Source organism: Paroedura picta, chromosome 2, assembly GCF_049243985.1.
Source record: "Paroedura picta isolate Pp20150507F chromosome 2, Ppicta_v3.0, whole genome shotgun sequence".
In the NCBI taxonomy this organism is placed as follows: Eukaryota; Metazoa; Chordata; class Lepidosauria; order Squamata; family Gekkonidae; genus Paroedura; species Paroedura picta.
In genome coordinates this window covers 177,913,874-177,941,508 of record NC_135370.1, presented here as the reverse complement: position 1 = coordinate 177,941,508, position 27,635 = coordinate 177,913,874, and the positions used below count along the sequence as shown (strand labels likewise).

The following is a 27,635-nucleotide window of genomic DNA, read 5'->3' as shown; positions in this document are numbered from 1 at the left end:
GCGGTCTGACGCTGCGGGAGGCGCTTCGCGCCTCCCGCAGCGTCAGACCGGGAGCAACTGCAAGCCGCGCTGTGCGCGGCTCGCAGTTGCTCAGCCTGGGAATCGGAGGGACCAATCGGCAGGCGCTTCGCGCCTGCCAATTGGTCCCTCCGATTGTCTGTCGTGAGGAAGGGTCCAACCCGGACCCTTCCTCATCACGGACAAAGCCCACCTCTAGGGGGCTTAACGAATTATATAGTCCGTGGCGCCCGTGGCGCCACGGGCTGTTTAAAGATAAGAAGAGTCCTGCTGGATCAGACCAGGCGTCCATCTCGTCCAGCATCTTGTCTCTCACAGGGGCCACCAGTTACTCTGGAGGGCCAACCACAGGGCACAGAAACTGATGCCTTCATATGAACATAAAATTAATCCTACTGGATCAGACCAGTGGTCCATCTACTCCAACATCCTATCTCTCACAGGGGCCAACCAATTCTTCTGGAGGGCCAACAACGGAGTATAGAGGCCGAGGCCTTCCTAAGGACATCAGAAGAGCCCTTCTGGATCAGATCTAGTCCAGCTTCTTGTCTCATACTGTGGCCAACCAGTTTTTTTGGAGGGGAAGCAGCAGCAAAAAAGTTGGTTTTTATACCCTGTTTTTCACTGCCCTAAGGAGTCTCAAAGCGGCTTCTAATCACCTTCCCTTCCTCTCCCCGCAACAGACATTCAAGTGGGTAGGCGGTGGTGAGAGAGCTCTGACAGCACTATCTGGATTGTGACTAGGCCAGCATCACCCAGCTGTGGAAGACAGGGAATCAAACCCAGATCGCCAGATTAGAAGCTGCCCCTCTTAACCATCACACCACGCTGGATCAATTGCAGGACATAGAAGCCAAGGCCTCTCCCTGATGTTGCCTCCTAGCTCTGGGATTCAGAGGTTTACTGCCTCTGAATGTGGAAGTTCCTCTCAGTTGCCATGGCTGATAGCCACTGATGGATTTTTCCTCCTTGAGTCTAATCCCCTTTTAAAGCTGTTTATTCCTGTGACCTACATCCTATGACAGGAAAACCAGAGTCCAGTAGCACCTTTAAGACCAACAAAGATTTATTCAGTCCACACACAGCCACATGATCATTCCCTGCCAAACCAGCCAATCAGACCCCTCGGACCCATTTGTAGTTCACAAAGACATATCTTTAAACAACCCCACGGCGCAGCGCGCCACTGACTGAATAAAAGAGTAAGGGCTGTGTGGGAGGAGTTAGGGTGGGCCCTGTCTAGGATAAAAACTCGGAGGGGCCAATCAGGATCCACGAAGCGGCTCCTGATTGGCCCCTCCGAGTGTCCATCCCGGCCCAAGCAGCCAATGCTTCACCCGGCCAGGGAATCACCACATAGACTGGACTGCCAGCCGATGGGGTGAGTTCTCTGGGGAGCCGCGCTGCCTTTTCCCGGCCGCTCGAAGGCTCGAGAGAGCCGCCAGTGGGGAGGGAGCCGTGCCACCTTCTTCCGTCTTCGGGGACAGTGGGGGGGCGGGAGCCGGCCTTCTCTTGGCCCCGGGAGCGGCCTCGCTGCAGTGAGGCTGCTCCCGGGGCCGAGAGAAGACCGGCTCCTAGCGCCCATTTTATTTAACAATAAAATGGGCTTTATTTCTAGTCAGAAATAAAACTGTCAAAGCCTGGTTTGGCAGGGAATTATCATGTGGCTGTGTGTGAAGGCTGTGACACAGTTTACTAATGCAACAGGATTAACTTTTGCTTATATATTCCTACTGTTATGATGGTCTGTTCTTAGTCTGACGAAGAGTGCTTGCACTCGAAAGCTCACGCCTTGAATAAATCTTTGTTCATCTTAAAGGTGCCCCTGGACTCTGATTTCATTGTGCTACTTGAGGCCAACACGGCTACTCATTTGAATCTATCCTCTGACAGTGAATTCTACATTTTAATCATACTCTGTGTGAAGAACTGTTTTCTTTTGACCATGCTGAATCAACTGTCCATTAACTTCCTTTAGTCTTTTTGATGCAGCTGCTGGATTTCTCTATAGGTTACATATAAATTTCAAGTTGCTTAATGACATGTTTTTACTTAGCACACACAACAAATTCCTCCACACAAAACACTGAATTGGATCCCATAAAAGAATTATTCAGGGTCTATGCTTTTGTGTGCACATACATGTTCTCGGTTATAATGTCCTGGAATGGAAGTGATCAGTTCATAGAATCATAGAGTTTGAAGGGACCTCCTGGGTCATCTAGTCCAACCCCTTGCACTATGCAGGACACGCACAACCCTATCGCTCATCCACTGTCACCTGCCACCCCTTTGAGCCTTCACAGAATTAGCCTCTCTGTCAGATGGCTATCCAGCCTCTGTGTAAAAATTTCGAAAGATGGAGAACCCACCACCTCCTGAGGAAGCCTGTTCCACTGAGGAACCGCTCTGACTGTCAGGAACTTCTTCCGGATGTTGAGACGAAATTTCTTTTGAAATAATTTCATCCCATTGGTTCTGGCCCATCCCTCCGGGGCAAGAGAGAACAACGCGGCTCCATCCTCCACATGGCAGCCTTTTAAATACTTGAAGATGATGATCAGATCCCCTCTCAGTCGTTTCCTCTCCAGGCTAAACAGACCGAGCTCCCCCCACCTTTCCTCATACGTCTTGGTCTCCAAGAGAAATCATGCCTACTTTGTGCAAGATCTAATAGGAAAGGGAAGGTTATGTCAGAGTACCTGTGGTGTGGTGGTGATATGATTTCTACAGGATATTGTAAGCATTTGTTGGGCTTCTTACGTTTCTGTTCTTAACTTTCTAAGGCAGGTCCGATTGAGAGTCATTTGTCAAGTTCATGCGATTCCAGAGTCATTTCTGAGGACCTGTGACAGTGCTAGTTCTCAACATCTAACCAAGGAGTCATATATCCTACTCAGTTCCTGAGTACATTAGGATTTCTTGGGTAGGATCATCAGTCATCGTCTGCTGGAAATGTAGTTGCGAGAGCTTTAAATCCTGTGCTGAGAATGAAGGGAGTCGATTCTCTGTTTCTGCTGCCTGGTGTCCTAGAAGATAAGGCAGGATAGAAAAGTTTTAAGGGAATGAAATAGCCAGGCATAGCACAACAGTCCCCAATCTTTTTTAGTTTGTGTGCATTTTTGGAATTCTGGCACAGCTTGGTGGGGGCAACCACAAAATAGCCGCCAGAAGGGGTGGAGCCAGCCACAAAACTTTCCCCAAAGTGTTCCTTCAGTCACGCAGTGAAGATTCTTGAGCTAGAATCCGCCGCCTAAGCATGCTTAAAAATCCAGCCAGCCAATCAAGCCTTCCATAGCTGTTCAGAAGCCATGCTGAGCAGAAGCCATACCTGGCCCTACCCACCTTCTAAAGATATGTGACAGGTGGCCATGGGCACCCCTTTGGAGACCCCTGACCTAGGAAGTGCTTTAGGATGCTCTGGGCTGATCCTGCGTTGAGCAGGGGGTTGGACTAGATGGCCTGTATGGCCCCTTCCAACTCTATGGTTCTATGATTCTACAACTGACAATATTTTCTGAGCCTCTTATATATTCTAGTGCTTTCTAATATACTCTAGTACTTATGTTTTTTTTTTTTTTTTAGCTGCTGATTTTGCTCACATCCCATTCATTGGGATGCTAGGGAAATGGCAATTGCAAATGGTAATATGCAAGTAATGCCCACCAAAACCAAAACCATACCAACATTTATTATTATTATTATTATTATTATTATTATTATTATTATTATTATTATTATTATTATTATTATTATTATTTTGATTTATTTCCCGCCACTCCCAGATGGCTCGTGGCGGGTTACAGTGTCTTAAAACCCCATTAAAACTCCCATTAAAAGACTTTAAAATGTCACAACATGGTGGCACAATAATAAGATCCCCTTCCTTACTCCCCTTCCTAAAAAAGGGGGGGTGGAGGAGAAGGAGGTCAACGGTGTCCAAGAAGAAGCCTGGGGGAGAGCAGTCGATGTACCCCAGCAGCCCCAGCCTCAACCATAGACCTGGCGGAAGAGCTCCGTCTTGCAGGCCCTGCGGAACGTTGAAAGGACTCGTCAACCATCACTTTAATCAGCTTTATTTTCCTCCCCATGGGATCATTTTGGCATTTTTCTGATACCATCTGTACAGCCCAAAAAGTGTCTTCTTGTTTAGCCATACGTGGAGCATATTTGCACCGAAACCTTTCTTGTTTTCCATCCCTTGCCTCACCACGGTGTCTCATTACCATGTGTTCAGTATTGCAAGTGAGTCCCCGTGCTTTCTGTCCCAGTATATCCAAACCCAGCTCCGTTGGCGGCCCTGGGATATAATTTCATCTCACAGGCCAAGTCGCTTCATGCTTCACATGCTGCAGGTTACTCATATGGAAGATATTTTTTTTTCCGGCGTAGCACGAAAGGTGTGCATTTGAAGACTGCACGCGCTTCATTTCCGGGAGAACAGGACGCCAAACCAGGCTCGCTGTAGCTGTGACCACCAAGCAGGGATGCAGCTGGCTGCCAGATACCGTGGCTTGCTAGATGCCTGAGAACTGCACCGTTTTTTAACAGCGTCTGATAAACAGCAAAAACAGTTGACTTTATAGAGCCTTTGGTAGCAACATGGAGGGGTTTTTTTTTTTTTACAAGCTGTGTAGCCCTGTGCCAGACAGTTAAATCACTAGGGATGCAAATCCTTCTCAGGATAGTTCCAAACGGTCTGCACAGACAGCTTTTAGATGCATGCCCCAACCTAGCATAGATCTTGGAACACACTGGCCTATTTTGTATTTGAATAGAGAGGTCGTTTTCATGGAATGAAGCATTTGCAAAATTTATTATTATTATTCGATTTATTACCCGTCGCTATCGAATAAGTTGGCTCGAGGCGGGTTACAACGTAAGAGAACCCCACAGATAACACATTAAAACCCTAACATAGTCCCATGGCGAGAATAAATGGTAAGAAATCCAACCCTCTCCCTCCCTCCCCCTCAATACCTCAGGGTGTTGACTATTGTATAGAATACCATAAAGTAGAGGGGGGGGGCAGATCTTCTATGCCTTGGCCTCAACCAAAGACCTGGTGGAAGAGTTCCATCTTGCCGGCCCTGTGGAACCGCGGCTGCTCCTGCAGGGCCCCCAGCTCTTCCGGGAGTTTGTTCCACCAGGTCAGGGCCAAGGCTGAGAAGTTCATACAGCTCATCTTACCTTTATCACTTTATATCTTTAGTGGTTTTAAAAACGTGCTTATGGATTTGCTGGTTAAAACGAATAAGCCTTTTTCTCCGTAGAATATTGGCATTCATGTCTCTCGTGAAGGTTTTCCTTTGAAACTCCGTACAATATAGCCCTGATCTGGATAGCCCAGGCAAGCCCAATCCTTTCAGATCTCAGAACCTAAGCAGGGCCAACCGTGGCTAGGATTTGGATGGGAGACTCCAGGGATTTGGGTAGTAGTTCCTCCGAGGAACACTAGGGGGGATCATGCTGGGGCAGGCAATGGCAAACCACCTCCAAACATCAGACTATCTTCGGATCTCTTGGGCTGCCTACTGGTTTACTACACTACACACGCCGGTTTGCTACACCAGGGGTAGTCAACCTGTGGACCTCCAGATGTTCATGGACTGCAATTCCCATGAGCCCCTGCCAGCGCTTGCTGGCAGGGGCTCATGGGAATTGTAGTCCATGAACATCTGGAGGACCACAGGTTGACTACCCCTGTGCTACACTACACACGCCTGATAAATAAATAATCCATATAATATCTCTCTCTGTGTATCCGTCCTATATTTTGTAGGCTGGACACTCCAAGCTGGTTGTCCCGGTCCCACGGGACATTCGCCTGGCCTCGACTCGGGCCAGGGCCTTTTCGGTCCTGGCCCCAACCTGGTGGAATGAGCTCCCAGAAGAGCTAAGGGTCCTGCGGGATATACCAGCTTTCCGCAGGGCCTGCAAGACGGAGCTCTTCCACCAGGCGTATGGTTGAGGCCAAGGCAATCTCCCGTAAATCCATCCATGGATCCCCTCCAACACTGAGATCTCTAATATTGAGATTGAGCATATTAAGATCTATCAGACTGGCTCCCACTCTCTTTGAATGTTATCTTTCCCACCACGCTGGACATAGAGAGGGAGGAGTTGGGATGAGAATTGTGACACTTGCCGCTAGTATGTGTGATACATGTTGCATGATGTAAGTTGGGGGATGTTTTATTGGGGATTTTATTGTATTTTAATGCTGTGTTGTGAACCGCTGTGAGACCAAATTGGGGAACCACTGTCTATAAATCGAAAAAGAAAAAAGTCAGGGGTCCCCAACCTTTTTTTAGCCTGTAGCCAATTTTGGAGTTCTGACACAAAGTGGTGGACACAACAAAGTGGTGGACACAAGATGGTGACGTCAGGAGGCAGGCGTGCCTACACATTGGAGTCCAAGTGCAGGAGAGAAGAGGGCTGATTTTTAAACATATTAAAAAGAGCGGAAGAGAGGACAAAACCGACTCTAAGCTTGTGGCGCATTTTGGCCACTTCGACAGCCATTCAAGCCCGAGGCAGCCAGTGTTGTGGTGTGAGGGGGGGGGTGACCCGGCGCAGAGCTCTGTGCCTGTGTGCATGCACCAACTGGTGCGCTGCCGCTGCCCCTCCCCTCCATGTCGCAGCGCTAGCGTCCAAAGAGCACAAGCCTAACCGGCACTGTGGTTGTGTCTTAAAATAATTGGCAAGCACCATGTTGGGAGACCCTTGTCCGATCCATTATCCTGGATAGTGCAAAACATTTATCTTGGCCCCGAAGAGAGGCTCCACACATAAGTCGTGCTTTCCAGCTGCGGCTTGTCAAGAAACCGTAGACTGCGGGGAGGTCAGCCATCCCAAGCATGTGACACGTTCTAATTAAATCTGACTTTTAATTGTTGATATACAATTGAGCATCTCAAAACAAGATGGTTCAGTGCAGCCAATGATCTAGGGAGTTTTATTTCTGAACCGTCCAGCCCTGTGGCTTGATTTATTGACATTTACTGCAGATGTTTTGATAAAAGCGACATAAATGTAGTGTAAACTCTCCTCTCACATAGTAACAGCTTAAATATTTATAAAATATACCACATATGCTTGAGAGCGTGGGCCCTAAAAGCAAAGTTGCTCAGCTTCCGAGTTAAGGCAGACCCTATACAATTCCTCATCACCCCGTCATCTGTCATGACAGACTGCCGTTCAGACTTAAGTCTCTCTTTCTTGTTTGTCAAGGAGCCTGTAAGTAAACTATCTGTTCCCTAGAAACGGCCTAACAACCCTTTTTGTTTCCCCAGATCCAAAAGGACAAGACATCATGGGAGCATTTTTAGATAAGCCAAAGATGGAGAAGCACAACGCCCAAGGGCAGGGCAACGGACTACATTATGGGCTAAGCAGCATGCAGGGTTGGCGGGTCGAGATGGAGGACGCGCACACCGCCGTGATTGGCTTACCAAACGGACTCGACCGCTGGTCTTTCTTCGCCGTGTACGACGGGCACGCCGGCTCTCAAGTTGCCAAATACTGCTGCGAGCATTTATTATACTACATCACACACAACGACGATTTCCTGATGGGCGGCGGCCCGCCGTCCGTGCAGAACGTCAAGGCGGGGATCCGAGCCGGCTTCCTGCAGATTGACGACCAAATGAGGGTCATCTGCGAGAAGAAGCACGGCGTGGACAGAAGCGGGTCGACGGCCGTGGGGGTCCTGATCTCCCCCCAGCACATCTATTTTATCAACTGCGGAGACTCTCGAGGTTTGCTTTGTAGGAACAGGAAGGTGTATTTCTTTACGGAAGATCACAAGCCGAGTAATCCACTGGAGAAGGAGCGCATCCAGAACGCGGGCGGCTCGGTGATGATCCAGCGCGTGAACGGCTCCCTCGCGGTGTCCAGAGCGCTCGGGGACTTTGATTACAAATGTGTCCACGGGAAGGGCCCCACGGAGCAGCTGGTCTCCCCTGAGCCTGAAGTCTATGAAATCGAGAGATCAGAAGAGGACGATCAGTTCATCATTCTGGCTTGCGACGGAATCTGGGATGTTATGGGGAACGAGGAGCTGTGCGAGTTTGTGAGGTCGAGGCTGGAAGTCACCGACGACCTTGAGCGAGTTTGCAATGAGATCGTCGACACCTGTTTGTACAAGGTAGCTGGATAATTTGAGGGGGAAGCCGCTGCACTTGATTTCCCTAGGAGTTTTCCAAGGCTATCCGTTCAGAACGGCTGACCTTGCATGACTTAATAGTGAAGAGTTTGTAAGATACGGCACCCTGCAGCTTGGGTAGAGGGGAGGGTCCAGGGCTCCATGGAAGAGTATCTGCTTTGCTGGCAGAGGGTCCCAGGTTCCGCTTCTGGCACCTCCAGTTAAAAAGGACCTGGTCGTAGGTGATGTGAAGGAGCTACTGCCCACCTGAAGAGACCGCAGTGACCTTGATGGACCAGGGGGTCTGATTTTAGTATGACTGCTTCATGTGTTCAATATTGTGTGTCCTGGGAGAGCAAACCTTCCCCCAGTGGCATTGGAAAGCAAATTCATAGATTGGGTTATATAAGACTGATGCCAACCACACATGCTTATACATTGAACCATGTTTGCTAACCATTGTCTTTGTGCTTAAGGTTATTTATGCAGGTATTTATATTCCTCCATTTAAATAAGTCTTTCTCAGCCTTTGAGAAACCTCTGGAACATTCTTCAGGTTTAGAGAAACCCCAAAAGTGAGGACAGCAGGCCACACCTTCTTGCCACCCCTCCGGAAGTCACATGACACCAAAAGTGACATCACCTAGAAACTGGCCAGATGTGACATCATCAGGCTACTCCAAAAGCACAGGAAGTGACAGCACAGTAATATTTCAAGATGATGTTTTGCGACCAGAATTGTACTAGCATTCTGGGTTGCCTAACAGTTTGCTCTTCTTCTCCAAAGGGAAGTGGGAGGCTGCAGAAACAGGGCTGGGGCAGGTCTATGTCACTCAGTTGCCTCCATGCCACCTGAACACTAGAAAGTGGGCTGCAGCCAGCATATTCCGCTGCAGCCCGGTTTCTGGTGCGTATTCCCACCACCTCCCAAGGAAGCTTGTTCCACTGAGAAACCGCTCTAACTGTCAGGAACTTAGAATCATAGAATAACAGAGTTGGAAGGGACCTCCTGGGTCATCTAGTCCAACTCACTGCACTGTGCTGGACACTCACAACCCACTTGCTCCTCCACTGTCACCTGCCACCCCCTTGAACCTTCACAGAATCAGCCTCTCCATCATGGCTATCCAGCCTTTGTTTAAAAATCTCCAAAGATGTAGAACCCACCACCTCCCGAGGAAGCCTGTTCCACTTAGAAACCGCTCTGACTGTCAGGAACTTCTTCCAGATGTTTAGACGGAATTTCTTTTGCATTAATTTCATGCCATTGGTTCTGGTCCGTCCCTCCGGAGCAAGAGAGAACAATTCTGCTCCATCCTTTACATCAGTGGTCCCTAACCCCCAGTCCGGGGACCAGGACCGGTCCGTGGATCAGTCGGTACCGGGCCATGGCTCTTCCTTGTCCTCCTCCCCGGCTGCTGCCTCGCGGGCTTCCCTGACACTTTGCTGCTGGATCACCTTTGGTGCTCTCCAGCGACCACCATGGCTATGGCTCCCCCTCGGCGTGGCACTGCACAGGTGCTGCTGGCATTGCCCCCAGCGGGCGGCTGGAGGTCAGGGGCGCCGGGGGGGGGGGAAGCAAGTGGAGCAGGGGCTCAGGCAGTGGCAGCGACGTCCCTCAGCAAGAGACTACCCCCCCCCCGGGCCTCAGTAAAATTGTCAAGCGTTGACCGGTCCCCAGTGATAAAAAGGTTGTGGACCACTGCTTTATATGGCAGCCTTTTAAATACTTGAAGATGGTTTTCAGATCCCCTCTCAGTCGTCTCCTCTCCAGGCTAAACAGACCAAGCTTCCCCAACCTGAGCTCCCCCTCACTGGCAGTCTTCAAGCAAAGGTTGGAGACACACTTTTTTTGGATGCTTTAGGATGCTTTGGGCTGATCCTGCGTTGAGCAGGAGGTTGGACTAGATGGCCTGTATGACCCCTTCCAACTCTGTGATTCATATATCTTGTGATTCCAAACCCCTCACCATCTTCATTGCCCTCCTCTGGACACGCTCCAGTTTGTCTACAGCCATTAAACAGTTTCTGCAGCCTGGAAAGGGGAGGGGGGGGGGCGGCTGCCCTGTTTCAGCAGTCATACAGTTCGAATTTGGGCTCCGTCAAGGCAGGAGACATGAGAGCAAGTCACAAAGAGGATAGTGATCCAGTGAGAAACTTTGACACGTGTTATAAGCAAATGGACTTTCTTCATATATAGAAGCAGAGCATTTCATCCGTTTTCTCTTGCAGGTTTTCTCTCAGGAATAAAAAGTTACTGCATTCAGTGCGCAATGGGACGAAAAATCGGACCTCCTCTGAACCCCTTTCTTCTTTTTCCCCTCTCCTCCAGGGCAGCCGGGACAACATGAGCGTGATTCTGATCTGTTTCCCAAATGCACCAAAGGTATTGCCGGAGGCATTGAAGAAAGAGGCAGAGCTGGACAAGTTCCTGGAGAGCAGAGTAGAAGGTGGCTCTTTTAAAAAAAAATAAGTAATTTCGTTTCTCAGCCCCAACCGCCAACCCCTCGAGAACCGCAGGCTTTAAAAAAAAAAAAACCCGTAAGTGCCCAAGGACAATTTAGCACACACCGGTCAAAAAGGCGCTTGTTGTCGTCTTTTTGGACGTGTGTCATACGTCCTTTCCAAGTAACGGGAGGTGTCCGCTGCCTGGTCTTGGCAGTTTTTGCCTGCGGGAGACGAAAGTTCGAAGGTCGCGTTCATGATGGACCGTGAACAGCAATAAACCCAAGGCAGAAATGCTTCCTTGTTCTAGGTTGCTGAGGCATGGGTTAGCCGTCGTAATACGCTTATACGTAAGGGAAAGATGCAGCAGCGTCTGTTATGGCTATATAAAAGCCATTCTGAACGGTCCGTAGGCCAGAGGTGGCCAAACTGCGTCTCTCCTTATATCCAGCAGGAGCTCATGGGAATTGTAGTCCCTGGATATCTGGAGAGTCACAGTTTGGCCTCCCCTGCTGTAGTCCATAAGAAATGTTAATCCCAATGCTTTTTTTAATGGTAGATTTTTAAAAAAACGTGTCTTATATGACTTTTTACCATCTGGGTTGAAATTGGAATCTGGTTAAAATGATAGGTTTGAAAGGTGTGCCACAATCTGGAATATAACAGTGCCTTGAAACCTGAAGGAGGGTGACAGAAACTAGGAGTGCACAGGCATTTCCCAAGTGGAGAAACCCACTACAGTATACCCTTTTAACAGTGTTAGGGCGGTTGTGTTACGGTTGTGTTACGGATCCAAGCATATTCACGTATGCGCTTGGACAACATCAGCACTGTGCACAGGCGTACGTCTACCATATCGACGATTGAGTCACATGTCCCCATGCACTTTATTTTTGACTGTTTGCTTCTCCCTCAAACGTAAACGTGCCTGTCCGTGTTTTCTCCCTCGAAATTTGCTCGTTGGACCCTGTGTGTTATAGCCTGTGGGATGGGAAGCGTGTTTTACAAACAAGCAAAACAAAAACCATGCCAAGTCCTTAGGTGTGGCCTCATTTGCACGACAGTGAGCACGGCTCTTTCTTAGGAATGAAACTCGACTCACAAATTTCAGCACGCAGTCAAAAAAAGCCCAGCGTCTAGACAAACTTAACCGTTCCTGGGGGAATGTGCTGGATTAGAATTATCGAAATAACTAGGGCTTAGCAAGAAACAAATGAAGGCTTGCAAGCTTCTAAGGAAAAAAAAACATTGAAAAGACTATAGCTTTCCCCCAGTGCTACAAATGTGGATACTTGAGAATGTGCAGAAAAAAATGCAGTAAAAGACAGAGAGAAATAACTCCCCCAATGACAAGGGGAAACGTTATTACGTGAATACTGATGCAGTATTGCTAGGTGCCAAGCAGGTGCCAATCATAAAGGTACATTAAACATTTACCCAAATCTACTAACTCTAGGCCTACAAGGGCAGCCATGTGAGCACTATATGCGAGAAGCAGTATACTCGAGGGTTACTAACATAACTATTTAGAAGTCCCATTTCATGGCGGTGTGACACTCATAGGAGTCTGGGGTAGATGCAACGCAACCCTTTTTCTTTGTCCCTGGCTAAGAGATGTTGCAGTCTGTATGTCGTGCCTGCAATCCATCCTGTGACCCTGTGTCCCTTCAGGTGGGGGAATAGCTGGACATCACTACTGACTTGTTCAGGTGGCAGAGACCAGACATAATGATGTTCATTAATTGCCTCTTTAGGGGATGCAGCATACTCTACAGGGGCTGTCTCACAAGCACGCTTACCTGCCCGTTTCTGCCCCTTCAAACATCAGGGGTCTGATCTGGGGTCTGATCTGCCTTGGGGCAGTTCCCCAGGCCCGTCCCAGTTTGGCAGTCTTTCTTTGCCCCAGGCCCCAGCTCCTCCTTCAGGTTCCTCTTTATTCCCCCTTCACACCTCCTCAGTTTTTATCTGCCAGTTTGCTTTCCTGACATTCTCACCCCCTCCCTGTATTTTCTGAGATTGACGTTTTTGTCCCTGAGGCTATGCCCACACTGGTCAAGCCCAGCACTGCCCCAAGAGTCCTGTCCGTGCCTTGCCCCACTCCCTCGGTCTGCATAGGGCTGCTACTGGCTTCTTGCCCTATCCTAAAGCAGCTCCTGCCTTTCACCCAGTAAATAGGGCTTCCTCTGCTTTGTGTCACAGACCCATTTGCCCCCGTCCCCCCATGAAAATTTGACAAGCTTATAAAAGAACTGTTTACAGCAAGTTGCTTGTCCGCCATTGCCAAATTTCCTTGCAGTGAAATTTTAAAAGAGCATTCGGGAGGCGCATGCCAAAGAGGAGCATTCAGTGGTTTCCCGAGGGCGGGTTCCCCCTGCACTCTCCCTCCCCACTTGGAAAGGTGCTCCTGGAGGCCAGAGCATCCCCCCCCCCCAGCAGCACAGGACGCTGAGCAAGAATCCTGAAGGGGCTATAGGCAACCTTTCAATGTTTGTCACCAATGTGGCGAAAGTGTGCAGTACGCATGAGCTTTTTTGGATCACAGCGAACACAGTTCAGAGATAAAAACATTTAAAAGTTTAAACCTGTTGCTAATGGGGGCCTGGATTCTTTGGCTCTTAATCTGTAGATGGGGAATTGTCGAGGCTATGATTAAGCATCATACCTGTGATCCAGAGAGAGTCCCATAGCCCCTTAGAGACCCAACAAGGTCGTCAGGGTAGGAGTTTTTGAAAGTAAGTGTTCCTAGTCTCGTTGGGTCTCTAAGAGCCTACCAGACTCTAACCCAAACTGTGGCTCTCTAGATGCCCATGGACCACAATTCCCATGAGCCCCTAGCTGATGCTGGCAGGGGCTCACAGGAATTGTAGTCCATGGACATCTGGAGAGGCACAGTTTGTCTGCCTCTGCTCTGACCCAATTGTTCTGCTGCACACCATCTTCTTGAAGCCTCATCTTCTTCAAACATTTCTCATTCTCCCCCAACCAAGCTCTCCTGAGCTGTTCTTTAAGATGTCCTCAATGTGAATGTCAATTTTAGGAATTTGATGCTAGAATATTTTAAAGGGAACTCTGGGGGGGGGGGGGGTACATGTGCTCCATTTTCCTCCATGTTGTTCCTTAAACGGCTTTTGTACAAAATTCCTCTAACTTGGGAAGGGTTTGGAACAATTGAGGGGTTCTTCAGACTGCTTCTGCTTTGGCTGTCGTCCAGTGGTTACCTTTGAAAGAGGAACATTTACAAGCCAATTAACATTGTGCTACGAAAACTGAAAAGATTCAGGTAACATTTGAAGTATTTCAGGATGCACGGGGAAACCAGGCAAGGCAAACAGAAATGGACACGCTGCATTTTTCAGAATGACCTGACTTTTAGGGCTTGTACTTCTGCCCAGGTGATCTTGTAAAAAATGCTGCTGGTAGTATCACAGGTAACCTGAACTGCCCTGAAGGAGCTCTGCTGTTGACCTGTTCAGAATCAAACCTGATTGAGAATAATAAATATAACTTACCCGGTTTAGACTTATAAATGCTGTGAGGGAGCTGCGCTGTTGTCTGGTTTAGAATACGGCAGTAACAGGTTCTTTTGCCGTTTCTTCTCTGTTCAATTTCTTGTGCTCACGTTAAACCAGTTCACATGTAAATAAAGGTGGGAAATCATCTTTACGCCATCGTCCCTTGCTCTCTTCCCGCACAAAATTGCCGATGTTGAGATCTTTGTCCCCAGGTGTCCTGTTAACGCCGCAGATAATGGGTCGAACCCAATTTCTTTTTAAACAAATAACTCCCAAAACTTTCACTGTTCATATTTTAGTCTCAAATCTCCCCTGCCATTGTGTGGGAATTCCATTTTGGAGAGTACTTTAAGGATTGGTCAGAAAAAAAATCTGTGTTTTGAAATAACGTTTTGTAGCAAACAGATCTTGACTACTGTTTTAAATGTTTGTATTTTGAGGAATACACTGAGTTTAGTACGTTTTAATGTGGTATAGACCTATTTCTCCATATTGCCGATAAGAGACGATGTTTAGCTGTAGACATGTTTTCTCTGTCTCTCTCTCTCTCTCTCTCTCTTTCTCAAAAGAGAGCATAAGTAAATCTTTGTTGTCTGGATGCAAAAACCATCTCCCACAACTGTAAAAACATAGAACATTGTTTTTCAAATGTTTAGCACCATGGCCTCGTGTTTAAATAAGGTACATTTTGAGTCTGTCTTGTCTGTCAGTCTTCTTGTACTACAGTTTAATGAGAAGGAACTGTGATATGCATCAATGCCAAAAAAAAAAAAGAGAGATTGCAGCAGGAAGGCCAGCATGATGGTCCCGTTCATGCCATAAATGTTCATGCGGGCTGTGCGTATGTCTCGATTGGATCCAAATGTATTAATTTTAGTGGGGAACGTGTTTTAAAAAATGTACCGCAGCTTTAGGTTTCGGAATTGTCGTCCAGGTCCCTTTAAATCCCTTTATTTTTGTACAGAAGATAACTCCGCGTTAGAGCGATGTAGACAATGCTAGATGTTCACAATTCACAATAAAAGAAGTTGGCGAAACAAAACTCGAGATCTTTTCTCTTTATTCAACCTTCAGAATTAGAAGTCTTTCTTTTTTGGTCCTAAATTAGTAGGCGTTGAAAAACGTATCTTTGGCCTTAGTGCTTCCCCTTTAAAGTACCTTCTGTCTCATAATTTAAAGCACTTGCCACAAAACACCGTCCAGGATCCTAAGAGCAATGAAATTCCTGTGAGTCTGGTGGGCCTTTTAAAAAATCCTTAAACTTGAACCACAGCGTTTTGATCCACGCAGCAAGCTATTTTTGAATCGGAGGCAAGAGGATTAGCTGCTGAAACAAGGGGGAGAAAGGCCGCATTCCCACTGGGCTAGCCTACGCCTCCGGCCACCAGGTTTAGAGAGGTCTTCACACCCTGGTCACTGTTAACAGTTCCTGCTTGAACAGAATAAAAATCATAGTTCTAGGGTTAAATGACAAGCTGCCCAGCCAGCTGCCCAAACCGTCTCCCAACGTGTTTGCTGTCGGATGCATGACATAATGGTGCAGCTTACTGTAAGAAAAAGATGACAGAAATTGCCTTTAAAAAAAAAATTACTTCACCAGTTGTGTTCTCCTTTCATACGTTTTGCATAGCAGCTTCACTCACTGGCGTAGATCATAAAAATGTCACGCCGCTTAGTTACACCCTGCTTTTTCCTCAAGACGGTTCAAGGTTACTTGTGGTAAATATCCCTTTTCATTTTGAATATAAAAGGTTGAATTGACGTCTTTGGGAGAAATCGGCCCAAGTGACCTTTTTCTTGGCGTTTTCATAAAATCGTAATGGAACTTGTGTACATAAAGCCCAGATATTCTCTTGGTTTACAACTATGCTGCTCCTGTGAAGAAAGCCTGTATTAGAATACTCATCTTAGGACAGGGTCCCCATGGTGCCTACCAAGTGGGAAGTGGGCGGAGCCAGGTAGGATGTGGGCGGAGCCAGGCAAAGCTTCTGATTGACCGCTGAAGATTTGATTGGCTGTACAGGTTTTTTGGGCTGCTTCACTAGCAGCTGCTGCCACAGCACCTGGATCTAAACTGTTAATGAATTTACACAGTGGCTAGCTCCGCCTCCTGTGGCAGCCTCCTTTTGTGGCTAGCTCCGCCTCCTGTGGCAGCCATTTTGTTGCTGCGCTCACTGGACTGTGTCCAAATTCCAACAGACTCGGAAAGGTTTTGTGGGTTGCAAAATAGGTTTTCACACTGCAAAATAGGACAAGTTTACAAGCAGACGTTTCCAACATTGGTCCCATTAATGTCTTCAGTTAAGCAATACCGGTAGTGAAGCTGAGAAAGGCTACTGTCAGTGAAGACAAGGACTCTTGGGCGATGTTCATCTGATGATTTAAGGTAGATCCTTACACCAACAGCTCAGATCCCCAAGATCTTTAGATATCGTGTCCCAGGATTAATCGGTAGCAGTCGAGTTGGTGAACTTAAGCAATCCGAGTTTAAACATTTTTCCAGCATCTTGGGACCCGATTTTCCTATGAATGTGACAGATTTCTGCTCTTCATTCAGATGGGAAAAAGGATGGGAAATGTAGGGGAATGCATTCCATGCTCAAATATTGTTTAAAAACGAATGACAGCATTGTGGCCAAAAACCTGGTCGTTGAATGTTTTTCACATTGGGGCTTAATTATTTCTATAACTTCTCTGTCTGCATCGTTCCCTCCCCCTTTCATACACCGTGTAATGCATTTTTCTGTTATTTTGCCAATCTGTTCCTGTTGGGATGCCTTTTTACTGTCTCGATCATATTTGAATACTTCAAGTGATAAACTCTGGGAAAACCAGAGTTTTTGGTGTGTATCGTTTCCCCCGGCTAAAAATGGCAGCTTCATTTTAACACGGACCGTCTATCTGTGTTTTTTCTCTCGGTCAGTATAAGCAGACCAGATCCTAGTGCCCTTTTAACACAAGCTCTTCCGCAGTCTTATAAGAACCTCAGGCTCGCTATTATGACATGACCATCTAATAAACCTACGGTTGTGTGCTCCTAAAGGATTTCTTGTATGGAATTTCTTGTTTTCTGCAGAGGAGCTGACCTTATACACAGGTGACACATAAAACTGTTCTTCCCCCGGCTCCTTTTTGCGTGTGTATTGACTTTGCTTTTAGCCTGCTTCCAAGAGCCATAGCTTGGCTTTGATAAAAACCAAATATAGACAAAAGGGACGGTCTGTAGTGTATACAACCAAAAAAGAAAGAAAAACCTATCCCTAGGCTACTAGAAATGTTTGCAAACTTTATACAGAATCAAGAAAAATAAGATAAAAGGTCTCTTCGTTCTGTGTGGCTTTATTGCGGGATCCAACCAAATTTTCCTCAGTGGTTGCTCCTCTCACTTGTAAATGAACTGGTACTTCAATACCTCTATGAGAAGAAATTATTTAAAGTATACCCTGGTCTTTGGCTCTGCAGTGTAGGGAGTATAAGAAGGACGGTCTAATAATTAAAGCAAACAGAGAGAAACAGACCTATCCACCGGCAATATGATAAATAAAGAAAAATGTCCTATTTTTGTGGTTTTCCTTGTTTCTATATTCTTTAGGACTTCTGTCCTAAAAAAACCACAAAAATTTAGGACAGAAGTCCTAAAGAATAAAGAAACAAGGAAAACCACAAAAAATAGGACATTTTTTCTTTATTTATCATATTGCCAGTGGATGGATAGGTCTGTTTCTCTCTGTCTGCAGTGTAGGGATGCTGGGAGCACTTGGATTACTAACATCCCTACACTGCAGAGCCAAAGGCCTACAAAGGTCTACTTTCGATAAAAAAACCCAAGCACTGCAGTCTTTTCCGTTGCCTTTCAACTGAACTTACAAAGCAAGTACTTCTGATTCCCAGAGATCATCAAGAAGCAGGGGGAAGGAGCACCAGACCTGGTCCACGTCATGCGCACGTTGCAAACGGAGAACATCCCCAACCTTCCGCCCGGGGGTGAATTGGCAAGCAAGTGAGTTTCCGCCAGCCTAAATGTCCTTTTGATTTCAAATATTGTACATAAGCCCGCTATTGTCGTTGTTATTTTTAAAGCGGGGAAGGGGGGGCTGGGAAGCCCACCGAAATAGCGCCGAACAAAAATGGGGCTTACCGAGTGTTAGAACCAAGCCAGCTGTTTCCAATTTGGGATTATTTTTGAAAAAGGGAATGGAAGGCCGTGGCAGGCAGGGGAGAGGTGGATTCTAAAAGTAAACCTGTGTCATGCTTTAGCCGAAGAAAGGTCATGCTATTTTTAAGGTCTTGCCTCATCCTTTCGCCAAAGTCCTTTAAATATTTACCTCTTCCAGGTCTTGCGAGTATAAAATCGTGGCATACGTTCCTATTTGTCATCTGGGTTTTTGTGCTTTGAAATTGTCAAGAAATCTGGGGGGGGGTTGTTCATGCTTCATGCTTATTTTGTACATTTGCGTTTTTTGCCAAGATTAAAACTTGCTTTTCCTGAATGACCAATCGGCCAGTTTGTCAAGGAATACCGGGGGTGGATTATAACGGGCTCCCATAATTAAACAGGTCACAAAACGTATCGCCCGAGAAAAGATAAACTATGGTGGTACGTCTCAAAATACTCGATACGAGGTCACCGGCGCCTCCGAAACAATTACGCCATCCACTCAGAGCCCAGCTCAGGCCATTCACTTTTGCCAGATCTAAATGTTCCCTTTTAAACTTAGTGGGGTTATTTCGGGAGACTTAGCACCAGAATTGAGGTTCTTTTGGCTGCTGTTGCGTTAGAGGAGATTTGAGATGGTTTGAATACCATGCAGTAATAAATACCATGCAGTAATATCTCAGTAATAAAAAGCCAAATCAGCTGCGATATTTCCCTGTCTAAAGGAGCCTGCCGTAACAGCCTGCATTTCCCAGTACGAGGCCGTCATATAGAGAATTTCCTTGACCCCTTAAGCTAGGATACAGAGACCATTTCAGCTAGGCGAAGCTGCTCAGGAATGGCCAGTGGGATATTTGATTCCCCTAACGCAGGGGTAGTCAACCTGTGGTCCTCCAGATGTTCATGGACTACAATTCCCACGAGCCCCTGCCAGCATTTGTTGACTACCCCTGCCCTAACAGACACAGATTGTCACCAATTATTCTTTTTTGAATCTTCTCTGTTTTCAACAGGATAGGATGAGGTTTGCTTTTCAAGGAGGAGAAATTTAACCTCTGTGGTTCTTTGTCCTGATTTCTGTCGGTGTTCTCTAGGGCAGGGGTAGTCAACACTGTCAGGGGCTCACAGGAATTGTAGTCCATGGACATCTGGAGGACCACAGGTTGACTACCCCTGCTCTAGGGTTTGAATGATTCTTCTAGAAAAGAAGTAGTTGCATAAGATCATAGAGTTGGAAGGGAACTCCAGGGTCATCTAGTCCAGCCCCTTGCAGAATGCCTCGTAACTTTTTCTGGAAAAGAGGTGACTGCATCAAGCTTCCGAACTTCTCACACTCAAAGGGTTCTGGTGACAACACCCCATCCAACTGGGAAAACAGCCTTTAACACGTTGGATCCCGGGGCGTAATTCCGTTCCTGCCTTCCCGCAGTAGTTCTGCTGTGATCCTCAAGGAGGGATTGCCAAGTGTAGCTCTGTTTAAGGATCTTAAATTATGGTTAGAGCCTCTTGTGGCGCACAGTGGTAATGCAGCAGACATGCAGTCTGAAAGCTCTACCCATGAGGCTGGGAGTTCAATCCCAGCAGCCGGCTCGAGGTTGACTCAGCCTTCCATCCTTCCGAGGTTGGTAAAATGAGTACCCAGCTTGCTGGGGGGGTAAACGGTGATGACTGGGGAAGGCACTGGCAAACCACCCCGTATTGAGTCTGCCATGAAAACGCTGGAGGGCGTCACCCCAAGGGTCAGACATGACCGGGTGCTTGCACAGGGGATACCTTTACCATTTACCTTTAAATTATGGTTAGTCTTTTGAGAAATGTTGGCTACCTTTAAAACGTTACGAAATTATAACACATGAGAACTTTCTTTCCCAAGTATTTCTTTTTTGAGAAAAGCTGAACTTCCTTTAAAACTTTCTCCTTTTTCCCCACTTTGCTCTCTGCAGACGGGGTTTGATCGAAGCAGTTTATAACAGACTGGTCCCTTATAGAAATGACGAGACTGTGAGTATTTCCTCCCAGCAGAAGCTGGTCCTTTCTACTCGTTTTAATTCTGATTTGAAGGGGGTGGGAGGGTGTTTTTCCGAACTTACAGTTTACCACCCCGCAGCAGACTCGTCCTGAAAATGTGGGCATTGGTTTCTTTCAAAACTGATAACTAAAAATGTAACTCTTCCTTCATTTGGATCAGGGCTTGGAGTAAGGGAGGGAACATTCCTGGAGTGTAGGATCAAGATGTGAGCCAGGCTCGGTGCGCTTTTGAATAGCTCCCCAGTGACTTCACCCAGTGAATGTGTCTTCATTTCACTGTGGTGTTTTCTTCTCCCCCAGAGGCGGAAGACATCTTTGGGTGTTTTCATCCCTCGGTTCAGGGAGGCAGGCTCACTCCCCCCCCCCTCCTGCTTCCCATGTGATGGGCCTCTCTGCTCCAGTTCTTTCCTGCCTCTGCCAGGCGTCTGGAACGCCATTAGCTAAGAGCTGTGATTAATACGACCTTACATACTGTCCAAGAGACAAGGTTTTTGGCATATAAGAAGCGTGTTTGAAACACTCATATTTGTCCCTTGATAAAGCCAACAGGTGAAACGCATTGGGACTTATATGAAGGATTAAAAAACAACTGAATATTGAAGAGAGACGACTTTTCTTTGATTTATTTATTATTGCTATTGTTGTCCCAGTGCATCTGTACTGTTTCGCAATTGAGTTTTTCACTGGAACCTCCCCCTCCTAGTTATATTTAGCTTCTGCCAGGGAAAAGCTGCTGCTGCTGCTTCTTCTTCTTCTTCTTCTTCTTCTTCTTCTTCTTCTTCTTCTTCTTCTTCTTCTTCTTCTTTTTGCTTTGTTTGCAGACTTTTTCTAAAGTTTTCTAAATATTTCTAATATTTCCCACTCTTCTAGCCTTCTCTCCTTCGCCCTTCCCTCGCACTTTTACTGGAGTTTTCCGCTGTGTCTCCTCTTTTTGGAGAACGACTCCGTGGTAACCCGTGGTAACTCCTGTCTAATTGTTTTCTTTTCTTTCCTACCTTTTCTTTCTCACTTCCATCCATGTTTCTCTTTCTGCTTTTCAAAAAAGATTCTTTTTTGTTCTTTCGGAGTTCAAGGGAGGAGGACAAGAAAGCTCTCACTAGCATTCCCCACAGTACCCTAGAGTAGCGATCCCCAACCTGTGGGCCGCGGACCACATGTGGTCCATCGACTAAATTGGAGGTGGGCCGCGAAGGACGCCTTCTCCCCCCCCCCCCCCGGCCCTTTACTTCATCCCCCCCGGCCCCTTACAGCACACTTTGGGTGTCCTTGTCTCCCATCACTCCCAGATGGGACTATCTCGTTGCAGAGAAACAAGCTCAGGGTTCCCGTTGATTTGTCATTGTCATGAGTTAAAATTTCCATGAAAATAAAATGTTCCTTATGTTCATTGTTGTGGCGTGTCTGTATCTTATTTTGAAGGGATGTTTAAACATTGCCATAGCGATCAGAGAGCGTTAGGGCAGTGGTTGAGAGTAGAGGAGTAAACTACCCCCCCCACCAGGCCTCAGTAAAATTGTCAAGCGTTGAGTGGTCCCCGGTGATAAAAAGGTTGGGGACCACTGCCCTAGAGAGCCTCTGGTCAATTGATACTAAAATATTCACAATAGTGATATAAGGATCGCCGATAGGATTTTGCCACCTTTGATACTCCGAACTGTTTTGGAGGATTGGAGGTTTCAACTATGGACGAAGCCAACGAAAATGGAATTGATCTAGAAGCCGTTATGGTTGTTCCTTCTGATATATAAAAATGTAAAAGAAATTGTATTTACTCATTGTATATATTACAAACATATTGCCTTAGAAAGGCAATTTCCCTTTCCTTTCTGTTGATTGTTCATTGTGAACCTTTCTTTCTTTGTACTGTAATTTCATAGCCAAGCTAATTCTGACACCTTCAAAATAGGCTGCTTTGAAATTGTTTAAAGGCAAGGCCCAAACGCCAAACAGCTTAGTGCAGGGGTGGCCAAACTGTGGCTCTCCAGGTGTCTATGGACTACAATTGCCATGAACCCCTGCTAACATGCTGGCAGGGGCTCATGGTAATTGTAGTCCACGGACACCTGGAGAGCCACAGTTTGACCACCCCTGGCTTAGTGCATCTGTTCTCTTGCGATATGCTCAAAAACTTTTATGCTCAGAGAAAAACTCTTTTCTCCCTGTCCCCCAAGAGAAATGGGATGGAAATTGAAGTCCTAAAATGATCCGCATTTCTTCCTTTTCCAGTCTGGATTATCCAGAAACTGCCGTCATTTGGGGCGCTCCAGACTTTAAAGGGTCCCTTCTCTTTTCTTTAAGGACTCTGCGTCAACGGATGAAATGTGGTAAGGCCGCCATCCAAGCTGCGTGGAGTCTGTGTCCACCCTCCCCGTATGGAAAACAAAAAAAAATGCACCTAGCTCAACCGTGACCCTTCGTAACGTCCATCCTCCACCTTACCCGAAAGAGGGGGACAAGCTGTGCTGAGGAAGGCGGTGACACGCCGGGAAGCAGTGGTCCTGCCACCCACTTCCGTAGCCCAGGAACTGGTGGTCTCATTTTGCAAAAAAAAAAAAAAAAACCCAAAACCCAGATCTTCTGCAAAAGTGATATTGAGAAAATCATAATGTTGTAAATCGGACTCGGAAAAGCATTTTACGTTGTATGATTTTTGGTTTCTTTTTGTTTTGTTTTGTAAAGTGCAATTGTGGTTGTACAAAATGCTTATTTAATAATGAACGGCTTTACGTTACTCAAGGTTAGACAAGATGCTTGGTTTGTTCTTCGGTGCCACAAGTACCCCGGCCCTCCCCTCCCTTTCCCTTTCCCGTTCATATTTGTGGTTCTGGATCGCTGGGAACAGCAGCCGAGCCAGCAGCCAATGCTCAAGAGGCGCCCAGAAAGATATAGGGGACGGGGGTATTTTACAGAGCTAGATCACCGTTGACTTGAGTACGAAGAAATAACTGGAATTCTCCGTCAGACTTTTAAAATTGGCTGGGATCCCTCTGGGGGAGCCTAAAACTCCCACTGAAACATGTTCGTACGTGGGAGGGGTCAACCCAAAATAGGGATAGGCTTGCCAGTAGTGCCACGTGGCATGGTAGGGGGGGGGGAGGCGTGGAGTGGGGAAGACCGAAAACACGTTGATAATACGCACTTTTTAAAAAGAGCGAAGCGTTGGGGTTGCGTCCCATCCGTTGGCTGACGGCAGCGCTCTCCTCCGAGAGGACAACGCTGTTGCTGGCACATCCGTTTGGTAAGCACGCGACCCGTTTACCCTCCTCTGGTTTTCAGTTTATCAAAAGCTGTATCTTTCTGTATCTGGCGGGCGCTCACCCCACTGATTCTCCTGACCAGCTGGATTGGCTGCTGTTCCGCGTAAGGTAGCCTGGATTCCATTTTATCAATAAAGCTTGATTTAACCAAGAAACGTAACCATAGACGTGTAATTCCTTCCCCCTCCCCTTCTGAAATACTTGTAAATGGGATGTCCTACGTGGATAATTATTTTTTATTCATTCGTTTCCCGTTTCTGAAATGGGAAGAACCCTTGACTGTTGCCCAAGGCACAGGCGGACTTTTCCCCCCCTCCCTCCGCTGCCCGTTAGGCTTCCAAAATGGAATAATCTATTTACATGGATTTATTTCCTTTTTATTATAATTATAATTATTATTATTGAGAGAACCTCCCGGAGTTTACGTTAATGAAAATTCATTTGTCAGAGCCAGACAATCTTACCCTCGACTGGTATGTTTTATATCTCCCCTGTTGACGTAGAACAGGGGTAGTCAAACTGCAGCCCTCCAGATGTCTATGGACTACAATTCCCATGAGCCCCTGCCAGCATTCGCTGGCAGGGGCTCATGGGAATTGCAGTCCATGGACATCTGGAGGGCCGCAGTTTGACTACCCCTGACTTAGAACAAAAGAACGAAACAATACTCTCCTAGCGATTTAACATTATACGTCATGTGAAATAACTGCATGTTCAGAATATTTAAGTGTTTGGATTTAATTGACCTTTAAAACAACAACAACTACAAAAACCCTGTGCAAGTAATCTGACTAAATTTGACTTTTCTTCTACAGGATAATTTTTTTTTTCTGATCAGTCAGGATGACGACAGAACTGCGACTTCGTGCACCTTGTATTTTCTCTTTTTTAAAAGTTGAAGACATTGTATGCTATGTAGCTTTCTCTACGTTCGTTTAGCAGGATTTCCCTCCCCCTCCCCTCCCGTGAAAAAAAAAAGGAAAATCAACATGATATGAATAAGTTGTAGCAATGTAGCTAGAAAATTTTTTTAAAAGGTGTAAAATGTACCTTTTTATAGGAAGCAATGTATAATGCGTTTTTTCTATTATCTGTCTTTCCCTCCTAACTTTGAAATATACAGTTGTGTGTATATATAGCCTTAAAACCTATTGCAGAATTAGGGATTGCCGAACAGTGAAGAATTAACCTAAGGAACTGTCTCAATTATGGGTGGTGTTATATCAGCAGACACATTATACGATCCCTCTTGTTTTGGGTACGGTGCTTGACCTTAACATCATTGTATTTGGTTTGTAAACCCACCCACCCCCCCCCAATTCAAAGCATAAGTGTAAAAGCACTGTCTGTATTTATAAACTTTTAGCAGTCGGGGGGGGGGCAAACAACCAATCATCGGATCTACGAATAAATGTTTAAAACCCAACAATTTCACTGAATTCCAACTAGAAAGCTGTCGATCGTAGCTTCACGGACTTTCCCCACGGGACGCTCGATCGGAAGGCTGAACTGGCTTTTAGCATTGGCAAGGAAACTCTTGTTTGTTTGTTTGTTTTTCCTATGTAAAAGTAGCGTTAGTTCTAAAATTGCAAAACCGGGCGGAAACGAAGGTGTGGAATCTTTCCCAGAAAAAAAATTGCAAGTAGAAAGCCATATGTTAAACAATAATAATTATAAGTGTCATAATGTCATTGCACGTATTTTAAACTTGCTACAGGTGTCCCCCACATATATATGTATGCATATATAAGGGTGTCCCTGTCGCAAGTAACTATCCACATATAGTTACTGCTAGTGCTATCAAAGGGTCGTGGGCTACAAGAAGTCCAGCGTTTGCAGATTTCCCTTCCTTTCCGTTGGGCACTTTAAAGTGGTCAGAGCACTGTGGTGAGTTACGCCTACTTCTTACTCTGCTATTTTATGTATACCAAAATGAGATTAAATCCATGTATTCAGCGCATCACATACTCTAGCAAAGGGGTTGGGGCTCACTCTCGTTCATAAATCTGCAGGGAAAAAGACGGGGCGCTTTTTCTTTCTTTGCAACTTTTTAAAAAAAATGCTAAAAATGTTGGAACACCTCAGGGGCAAAACGCAGCAAAGTTTTGGAGAATTGTGTGCTATTTATTTCTCGAACCAGAGGGGGGGGGCGTGGTATCCTGTGTGCTGATGAAATAAAGTAATACGATGGTCCCACATTCACTCGGAGGGTGTTACTATTTTGTACATCTGCTTTAAAAAAAATTCATTTTTTTTCCTTTCTATATGCATGCTGCTTTTGTGTATCTTCGTCTTTTGACAGCATTAAATTTCTGAGTGGTATCGGTGAATTCTGAGAAGATGCAGTGTTTGAAGGAGACCATTGGCGGGGATTAATAACAAGATTTTTTGACCCTGCCTTTTTGCCCCTTTGAGGGTCATCAAAGCATACAAATGGACATCTTGAGAGCCGTTAAAACCAACATGTTAATACATAATTGAAACAAGTTCAGATCAGAGCGTAAAAGAAATATAGAAGAAGAAGAAGAGGAAGAAGAGTTGGTTCTTATATGCCGCTTTTCTCTACCCGAAGGAGGCTCAAAGCGGCTTCCAGTCTCCTTCCCTTTCCTCTCCCCACAACAGACACCCTGTGGGGTGGGTGAGGCTGAGAGAGCCCTGATATTCCTGCTCGGTCTTAACAGTTTTATGAGTGTCGTGACGAGCCCAAGGTCACCCAGCTGGCTGCACGTGGGGGAGCGCAGGATCGAACCTGGCATGCCAGATTAGAAGTCCACATTCCTAACCGCTACACCAAACTACAAGAAGGTTAAAACAGTGAGAAGGAAGGAGTCACCGAGAGGAGGCCAAGCAAAAAGTCTTCGCCTGTTGGAGGAAGGTACCAACAAAAAAGGACCTGCAAATCTCCCTGAGGAGAAATGTCCATAGTTTGGTGCTGCTGTTGAGTAGGCCCTCTCCCGGGTTCCTACTAGCCGTATCTCAGAAAGCAGGGGCACCTGAAGCAGGCCCTCTGTAGTAGATAAGTACAGAAGAGGGATAAGGCCCCTGGCCCATCCGGTCCAACACTGTGGCCAAGCCCCGGGTGACATCTGGAGGTCCATTAATGAAGCCAGAACTTCAGAAGCCTTCCCACTATGGACCCTGAATACAGAGCATCTCTGTCTCAGATATAACAAGAGAAACAATTTTGGATCAGGCCACTGGCACACCCAGTCCAGCACTGAGTGTCCCACCGTGGCCAAGCCCCAGGTACCATTTGGCGGTCCACCAATGGGGTAAGAACGTCTATGGCCCCTGAAGCCCCAAAAATCAGAGCACCTCTGCCCCAGACATAAGGGACATGAGAGAAGCCATGTTGGATCATGCCGGTGGCCGGACCAATCCAACGATCTGTATCAAACAGTGACCAAAGACCCAGGTGCCATCAGGAGGTCCATCAGTGGACCCCAAACCCCTGTGACCCCCCCCCCCCAGAATACAGAGCATCACTGCCCTAGACTGTGTTCCATCTATTTTGTAGCTAATGGCCACTCATGGACCTCCCAGCTGTACTGGTGACGTCGTTTCACGAAGGAGTAAGTAACCCTTCAGGTAAATCCCCAACGATGAAAGCACCCCTCTTCTACTCTTCACAGTAGGTGATGTGGTTGACTACTCATCAAGTTTGCAGATGACACCAAATTGGGAGGACTGGCAAATACTCCGGAAGATAGAGACAGAGTTCAACGAGATCTGAACACAATGGAAAAATGGGCAAATGAGAACAAGATGCAATTTAATAAAGATAAGTGTAAATTTCTGCATCTGGGTCAGAAAAATGAAAAGCATACCTACTGGATGGGGGATATGCTTCTAGGTAACACTGTGTGTGAACGAGACCTTGGGGTACTTGTAAATTGTAAACTAAATATGAGCAGGCAGTGTGATGCAGCAGTAAAAAAGGCAAATGCCATTTTGGGCTGTATCAACAGGGGCATCACATCAAAATCACAAGATGTCATAGTCCCATTGTATACGGCACTGGTCAGACCACACCTGGAGTACTGTGTGCAGTTCTGGAGGCCTCACTTCAAGAA

The 27,635-nt window shown here is 46.4% G+C and overlaps 1 protein-coding gene across 3 annotated transcripts in view; it reads left to right on the top strand.

Annotated features, from left to right (window-relative positions):
• PPM1A (protein phosphatase, Mg2+/Mn2+ dependent 1A) overlaps positions 1-24,334 on the top strand; it is a 53,384-nt gene extending 29,050 nt beyond the window's left edge. For 2 of the 3 annotated variants that reach the window (XM_077323943.1, XM_077323942.1), the window contains 5 exons: positions 7,314-8,167; positions 10,497-10,614; positions 18,013-18,121; positions 20,221-20,278; positions 22,604-24,334. In XM_077323943.1, the coding sequence (XP_077180058.1) occupies positions 7,334-8,167; positions 10,497-10,614; positions 18,013-18,121; positions 20,221-20,278; positions 22,604-22,633 (1,149 nt within the window). In that variant the 5' untranslated portion in view covers positions 7,314-7,333 and the 3' untranslated portion in view covers positions 22,634-24,334. Of the gene's footprint in view, positions 1-7,313; positions 8,168-10,496; positions 10,615-18,012; positions 18,126-20,220; positions 20,279-22,603 lie in introns of those variants that run through there. The other variant, XM_077323944.1, reaches the window with a different exon arrangement.
• Positions 24,335-27,635: the final 3,301 nt, after the last annotated feature.